General features: G+C 34.6%; 1 protein-coding gene across 1 annotated transcript; it reads left to right on the plus strand.

The window, feature by feature from the left end:
* The first annotated feature begins 831 nt into the window (after positions 1–831).
* On the plus strand, positions 832–4,349 carry LOC121999366. The gene is made up of 2 exons (XM_042554055.1): positions 832–3,410; positions 3,533–4,349. The coding sequence occupies exons 1-2, from the start codon at positions 832–834 to the stop codon at positions 4,347–4,349; spliced, it is 3,396 nt and encodes a 1,131-aa protein (XP_042409989.1).
* The last annotated feature ends 4,449 nt before the right edge of the window (positions 4,350–8,798 follow it).

An 8,798-nucleotide genomic window follows, 5' to 3' on the forward strand; every position in this document is an offset into this window, starting at 1 on the left:
CCTCTCGCAACCATTATCTTTCTCAGGTTAGCTCTTGTTTTATTTGCTTTTGTTTTTCTTGTATTTTGTTTTTCTTGTATTTTGTTGTCGTTGAACTGCTACCAAGGGTGTTATGTTTTTCCAGCTCTCTCAAGCTTGCTTTTCTCCCAATCCTTGCTCTTATTGTATTATTTTTCTTGTGTTATGTTGTTTTTCTTTAAAGGTTGGATCTTCTATTCTAATATTTACGAAATGAGTTATGCAAAATGAGACCACAGCTTTAGATTGAACACTAATGAGGTATTTGATCATATTGTATCAAAGCATTGGGACTTAATTATTGCATATGATATTTTGTTAGAATGAAATGGGTATCTTCCAAGGGATTTTTTTTTGTTAGAATGAGTTTGGTTGAACTAACCCACTAAATTATTTTAACCCATTTTTAAAAGCCTTATAGGGTTTGCAAAAAGGATTTTAACTCATTATATATATATTTTTTATTCTTGTAATGACATGAATCCGTAGTTTTCTATTGTTGTCCCTATTCCTTGAGGCTCCTAAAATTGAATTAAGTTTTTTTCTATTCCTATATGTATGTGGTATTATAATTTTATCAACCTTGCTTTGACTTGGGTAATTTTGTTACCAATAGAAAGCAGTAATGTGACATTACAAATGCATATATCTTTATCAAATTTCTCATAATATCTTCCTTTCAATTTAACAGTGGTGGTTTATGCTTGATAGGTGATCAAATTTGTCAAAGCCGGTCCATTCATTTGCTCATACTATTAAAGATTGTTCTATCAATTTTTGCCTCTTTGTTACTAGTTTCAGAATTTTAGAGTGATGGGTGAAGATAGAAGTTGGATGTATTTTTCTAGATGGGTGCCTGAATTTGAAAATGGGTTGTTCAACTTTCTGAACATATCATTTGCTAAAGCATCTTTGGGAGGTCAAATTAAATGTCCTTGTAGGCGGTGTAAAAATCGATATTGGTATCGTAGAGACGAGGTGTATAATCATGTGAAAAGTGAGGGATTTGTGGAAAATTATGATTTGTGGATTTTTCATGGAGAGGATCCATCATCATTAAAAACTGCAAGAGATTTAGATAACGATGTTCCAAGAATGTGTGATAACATTGATGAATTATTACATGATAGATTTAGAGATGTCATAGAGGAAACAAGTAATGTACAGCAAGGTCCAAATGAGGAAGCCAAAAAGTTCTATAGATTGGTTGAAGAGGGTAAACAAGAGCTATATCCTGGGTGCCAGAATTTTTCTAAACTTTCTTTCATCATTAGGTTGTTTATCTACAAGACACTTCATGGACTTAGTAATGCAGCATTAAATGATCTTCTACAGCTCTTAAGGGAAATGATTCCGGATGCAAAGCTTCCACCAAATTTTAATGAAGCTAGAAACATATTGAGGAATTTGGGTTTGGATTGTCAAAAAATTTATGCATGTCCCAATGATTGTATGCTATTTTGGAAAGAGCATGAAAATGATAATGAGTGTCATACATGTCATGCTTCTAAGTGGAAGCAATCACAAGAAAAAGATGGCAAGAAACCAAATAATGAGGCTGACAAAATACTGTCAAACATTCCAGCTAAAGTATTGTGGTATTTTCCTCTAAAATCCCGATTGCAAAGATTATTTATGTGTGCTGAATCTGCTAAGTATATGACATGGCATGATAGAGGGCGCCCTAAAGATGGTAATCTAAGACATTCGGCTGACGGGAAAGCTTGGAAAGAGTTTGATATGCTGTATCCTGATTTTGCAAAAGAACCTAGAAATGTAAGGCTAGGTTTGGCTAGTGATGGTTTTAATCCATTTCGAACAATGAGTATTGCTCACAGTACATGGCCTGTGGTGTTGGTTAACTATAATTTACCACCTTGGATGTGTATGAAGCCAGAGTACTTTATTTTGTCTTTGCTAATTCCTGGCCCTGAATCTCCTGGGAATAATATTGACGTCTACTTGCAACCCTTGATTGATGAGTTAAATGAGTTGTGGAATGATGGGCTAGAAACATATGATAAGTTAAAAAATGAAACTTTTCAAATGTATGCAGCCCTAACATGGACCATTAATGACTTCCCAGCTTACTCAATGTTGTCGGGTTGGAAAACTAAGGGAAAGTTTGCTTGCCCTTTGTGTAATTATGAAACTAGTTCTTTGTACTTGAATCACAGTAGGAAAACATGCTATATGGACCATCGCAGATTTTTAGACTTGGACCATCCATGGCGTCGTAATAAGAGTTCTTTTAATGGGCATACTGAGGATAGGCCACCTTCGACCCCTTTGTCCGGGGTTGAGGCTTTGAGAGACTTGTCTAGCTTTAAGAATGAATTTGGGAAGACTCAGAAGAAAAAAAATGATGCCACATGTCCTTGGAAAAAGAAGTCAATATTTTTTGAATTGCCATATTGGCAATTCAATTTATGTCGGCACAATCTTGACGTGATGCACATTGAAAAAAATATATGTGACAGCTTGATAGGGACATTGTTGGATGTAGCTGGTAAGTCAAAGGATCATGCAAAAGCTCGATTTGACCTTATAGAATTGGGGGTTAAAGAAAAACTTCAACCTGAGCTATCTCTTGATGGTGAGCATGTTGTTTTGCAAAAGGCATGTTATGCTATGTCTCGAATTGAAAAAGATATTTTCTGTCGTGCCATAAAGGGAGTCAAACTGCCTTATGGGTGTGCATCAAACATAGCAAGGTGTGTACGCACTTCAGAAAGAAAAGTGGCTGGTTATAAAAGTCATGATGCTCACATTTTACTACAATACCTGCTTCAAGTAGCGGTTAGGAAATCCCTCCCCAAACATGTTGCAATCCCTTTGATTAGATTGGGTGCTTTCTTTCGATGCTTGTGTAGTAAGGTTGTTAAGCCTGAAGACCTTGATCAGTTGGAAATAGAAATTGTTGAAATATTATGCGAGCTTGAGAAGATATTCTTACCAGCCTTTTTCGATATTATGGTGCACTTACCGATTCACTTGGTAAATGAAGTTAGGCTTGGTGGACCAGTGCAATATCGATGGATGTTTTCTATTGAAAGATATCTGGGTAAATTAAAGTCTTATGTACGAAATCGAAGGTATGTAGAGGGGTCTATTGCTGAAGGGTATTTGATTGAAGAATGTGCAACTTTTTGTTCACGGTATATGGATGAATGCGTGAAGACTAGACTAAACAAAGGTGCTCAAGATTCAGATATGTCTTGTGTTTATTCAAATGAATCCAACTCAGTAGTTTTTAAAAATGCTGGACACCCTTTAGGAGGAAAGAAAAGAAGAAAAGGCAAACTCTTCACTCTAGATCCTGTGTGTGATGAACAAGCTCATCGATATGCCTTATTCAATTCTGATTGCAAAGAGCTTGATGATTATATAAGGTACATAATTTAACCACCCATTATAAACTAGCTACATAAGTTTGCTATTTTTTTCAATAAATAATTAATCATATAATGAAGTGTACATCATTTGGTAATGTCCATGTTCTTGATTAATGCAGTGAACATCAACTTCATATTAATAGACAACCAGGAAGAAGTAGATGGGCACGAGCACAAAACCACAGCAATCAGTTTACCAATTGGTTGAGAGAAAAAGTGATTAACCATAGTGTCTCTGATCACATTTTTTGGTTAGCAAAAGGTCCATGTCCTACAGCTAGAAGATTTACTGGGTATTATGTCAATGGATATAGATTCTATACAAAACTGCGTGATGCAAAATGTAAGACTCAGAATAGTGGAGTTTCTGTAATAGCATCAACTTCTAGCTTTGCAAGCTCAAGGGACAAAAATCCTGTGGTTGGAGATGTTGACTACTTTGGTGCAATAATTGAAATAATGGAACTCAATTATTGGTCCAAATCCAAAGTAGTTTTGTTCCGTTGTGAGTGGTACCAAGTGGAGAAAGATGACTATGGTCTTCCTTGTATTAATATGAAGAAGCTGTGCTCTTTAAATGATCCTTATGTCATGCCTTCTCAAGTACATCAAGTGTTTTATGTACCAGATCCTCTAGTAGATGACCTTCAATATGTTATGAATCGTGTTCCTAGAGATCTATATGAGGGTGATTATGGTATAAATGATGGAAACACATACTGGTCCGAACTTCATGATAATGATGTATATCCAATTTCACAAGTTGGGGTTGAAGACATTCAGTTATCAAGAGAGGATATACGTCCAATCATTATTGGTGTAAATACAAATTTGGAAGACATAGATGGAGATGATGACAATGATGATCATTCTATTGATGAAACTTTATGGGATTGGATGAATGCCGATGAAGAACAAGAAGCTGATAATGATTGAATCATGATGTTGTAATGCTTGAACAAATGACAGTTGTTGTGATAATTAATGAACAAATGATAGTTAATGATTTGAATGTTATGTTGTTATAATGCTTGAACAAATCACGGTTAATGATCTGAATGTTAAATAAATTATGATGTTTCATATCATCTTGCTAGGGTATTCTCCTCTTATTTTATAATGTTATAAAATACTTTACACTAATGATTAAAGTTGCTGATTTCAGTTCTAGCAATTCAATCACTAATGGGAAATCAACGCAAGAAGGATGATTTAGAGAAAAATAGTATGACTGCGTATGAGAGAGTTAGAATGCTAAGGGTTCAAGAGAACAAAGCAAAAATGAGAGAGCTTGGACTGAAGGATACACAGATGTCTTTGGCGACCAGTACTAAATGCAAGAAAAAAAAAACAGAAATCGTTGGGTACCAATGACTATGACGCTAAACAGTTTTTGGACAAAAATGGTGGTGGTCAGGATGATGAAGGCAGTTACACAGATGTTTTTGCTCCAATAAAGGTAACCAAGTATTCTGTTATGTACTTATGAGAACTTGAAAACTAATTTGTCTAGTCTTATAACATTAATAGTTGTGTTGCTTTGTTTGGTAATTCAATGTGTTCACATTCTATGATCTGTATGGTGTTGTACAGGTACCAACTGCCAGAAAAGAATACATTCCATCGATGTCTGTCCAAAAATATGTGGAGTTACGTAAGCAACATAGAACACCTCCTCCAATTAACAAGGAGTCACTAATTGCTTTGCGTGTGAAGGCAAGACACAATCAGATTTCTCATCAGGTTGTGCATGACAATGCTGCAAGAAATAAACTGAATGTAGATGCAACTACTGTTGGTGAAATACTCTCACGGACGAAACAATTAAAATCACCAATTGTGCAACCCAAAAAAGGAGATTCGATGGAAGTGCTCCATGACATAACAAAGCCCAGGATATCACTTATGAGAATTGAATCTCCCGATAAAGGTAAATATTTTCTCTAATATATTTGTTTTAAGGTAAATATTCAATATTTATGAGAATTGAATCTCTTGACACTGATTTAAGGATCTTTCTATCTAGATATTCAACTAGATCTTTAGCAGTTTGATTTCACAACATTTGGAAATTATGTGCCTTCAACATTTGGAAATTCTGTGTTGGTTTCCATCGATACTTAGCCTTCACAACATCTTTATTCTATTCCTCTGTATCAACCAAAATTATGTGCCTATTTTGTTTATTGGTGAATTCTAATCTGTGGATTAGTTATAAAAGTTATTGGAATTTTAGGGTTCATGCTTCTTATCATATGATACATTACAATTCAATAATTGGACTTTTCATATGAACAAGAAGTAAGAAGAATTAGTCAGAATTGATTTGATTCTGTTCAATATGATTCAATACAAATTATATCTTATATCGATTCATTTAAATGGTTGCCTATTTCATTTAAATGGTTGAATGTGATGTGACCAAGAGGTTAATCAGTTGGCAATTGTAAATATATAACTGTTGATCGATGGTGATTTGCAAATGTATATATGCAAAAGTTTAGACTTGGACATAAGCTATTATGAATGTTATAGCTTTTCATTAATGCTGCCCAACACAGAATGCTTTGATAATGCATTATTTTACATTTCATGGTAAAGTAGATGTTAACCTGGATGTTATAGAAGGGCATGCTTGGGAGAACAATGATAATGAAGAGCAAGATCAGATTGGAGGTGAAGATGGTGCAAATGACATAAATGAGAATGACATTGGATGTGAATCTGTGGACATTGATGAACAAAGTGTGTCTAGTGAAGATGACACCGAAGAACTTGATGAACAAGCACTTTTAAACATCCAGTCACAACCTAAAGGTATATTTATACATGAATTATATATATATATATATATGAAATGCTTGTTCATATGCAAGATTTAGTTTTACATCATGATATCTAATTTCAGCTCAAGATGCTGCAAAAAAACGAGGGCCAACCATGATGCATCATGTTCACATTCGCAGAGCGGATGAACGTAAAGTTATCATTTGCAATGAGTTTGGGCAACCTATTGGACCAGTGATACAACAGAAAAATGTTGTGATTGAGTTATCTCAATTTTTGGGCACAATAGGTCGTGAGTATAAATATGCACCCTTGGTTTATCAATCTTGGAAGAAGGTACCTGATAAAGAGAAGATGTGGGAGTATGTGTTGGTATGTATTCCACTTATTTTTTGGCACCTATTAATTATCTACCCATCTTTAACTATGCAATGATGTATATATGTGTGTATAGGAGAAATACATTATACCCGATGTATGTAAAAGTTGGGTGTTGAAAACAATCGGTGTTGCATGGAGAGGGTACAAATGTCGAGTGAAGCGAAAGCACTTCTTCCAGTACAAAGATAACAAGTCTAGATGGAACAATCGGCCTAAGACAATTCCAGAAAAGGATTTTCTTAAATTGTTGGGAGTATGGAACCAAAAGGATGTGAAGGTATATTCAGTACTATTCTTGTTGATATTCCTTTTCAATACTATCCTTCTTGTTTTCAACTCTTAATTACTTAAGCTACCAATTTGTTATACTTCTTTGTGTAGAAATGTTCTGCCCTTGCAAGAGAACGATGCAAGTCTCAAAGGAATAGGCACACAACTGGTCCGAAGAGTTTTGCTAGGGTTCAAGAGGAAATGGTAAAGATTTTATTTTCTCAAACTTTGTTATGGTCTTATTGTTTGGTTTTAGTTGATAGCAATTTTTTAAATAGTATATACATTTGTCATCAAAACAGAAAAATGAAAATCCAGACAAGAACCCACCTTCTTTAGCTCAACTTTTTGAGCGCACACGCCAACGAGTAGAGGGAAGGCATTATGATGAACCGTATGATGACATTGCGAAAAATATTGTAACTGAATTACTCCACTTTCTCTTTATATAGATGTATATGTATTCACTATTGGGATTATTTTGACTGAACCCATTAATTATTTATGTAAAAAAACTATTGTTGATAATATTGTAGGAAGCTATGAAGAACTACAAGCCTCCAGCTACGGAAAGTGGTGATGCAGATCCTTTTCTTTCCATTATGGGCAAGGATTATGATGGACGTCGTAGACTTTATGGTAGAGGAGTTACTAGCAAGATGTTGAAGAAGGTTAGTGGTGCACCAACTTCATCATATATGGTGTCTGAGGAGGTCTTTGAGTCTCTAAGAAGTACTGGTGAGATTGAACAAAGATACCATAGAGATAAGGCAGAATTTGAGCACTTACAAAAAAAAATTGAAGCTAATAATGAAAGGCAAAGGTTAGAACTGGAAGAGATGCGGAAGGACATTGACCTTCAACGGGAAAAAATTGTTGAAGATACACTCCAGAAATTTCTTGCAAAACTACCTCCAGAAATTGCAAGAAAATATTTGTCCTAAGGTATGTTATAGTTTTATATGTATTTTCTTAAGTATATGTTCAGTTACTTGATCTGCTTCAATTCTCCAGTAAACATCATGTTTGTTTATTGAAATCTGCTTCAATTCCTTATGTTTCAATTCCTTATGCTTCAATTCTCCAGTAAACACCATGGTTCACTCTTTTTGTTGCTTGATCTTCCACGTTTTTTTGAGGCAAGCAAAGAGTTTGTGTTGTGATTCCGCTGTTGATACTTTAGTAGCATAGGCATGTTGAAATGAGAAAAAGAAAACTATCCTGAGAAAGAATCTGCTACTCTAGCTCTTCTTTCAATGTAAATACCAAATTTTCATAATCTGGTAGAGAACTGCATGTTCCTCTTAAATCCTGATCTATTCCTCTTTTCTACGTTACTTTTTGAAGTTGGACTTCTTCAAAAGTGGGTAAACACTGGATAAAGTGTGATATTGATTGCATAGATATCAATTCCTGTTATTGTTTTCTATGTGCAAGATATCTTTATTTGAACATAAAGCAATTAAATGTTGTTTCCCGTTCTGCTTTCAGAATGTGAAGGAAAGTGTCTCTGGGGAAAAATAGCAGTTAATTCACTTTGTTCATCGATGGAGAAATGTGTGACTTTGAGCTTAGGGAACCGAATGGATATGCTTTCAGCTGTTACTATGAAACCAAGCATTCTGCAGGTATATATGCAAAACATGATACACTCCTTGAAAGTTTGTTAGGTGATCGAATTAGGTAATGTGCTTGTATGATTAAGGTAGTGATTGTTACATTCCTTGAAAGTTGTTGATTTTTTTTAAAAAAAATCTTGATAGCCTGTTATTGGTTTTAGTATGTGCAATGCTAATGTCTGGTTTAATATTGAAAGTGCACAAGTATATTTATTTTTATTGGCAGAATTGAATTATTTCTTTATATGTTCTTTATGTTGTGTAGCTTTACTGATTATTGTGTGTTGTTTTTTGTTTTCATGATTGGCAGGACATCGTTATGTCATTT

This window comes from Zingiber officinale, chromosome 7A, assembly GCF_018446385.1.
Source record: "Zingiber officinale cultivar Zhangliang chromosome 7A, Zo_v1.1, whole genome shotgun sequence".
NCBI lineage: Eukaryota > Viridiplantae > Streptophyta > Magnoliopsida > Zingiberales > Zingiberaceae > Zingiber > Zingiber officinale.

Excerpts from the sequence above, each read along its gene's own strand:
- LOC121999366 (XM_042554055.1), top strand. The coding sequence starts at position 832 with ATGGGTGAAGATAGAAGTTGGATGTATTTTTCTAGATGGGTGCCTGAA. Across the intron at positions 3,411-3,532 it reads GAGCTTGATGATTATATAAG|TGAACATCAACTTCATATTA; the intron begins GTACATAATTTA and ends TGATTAATGCAG.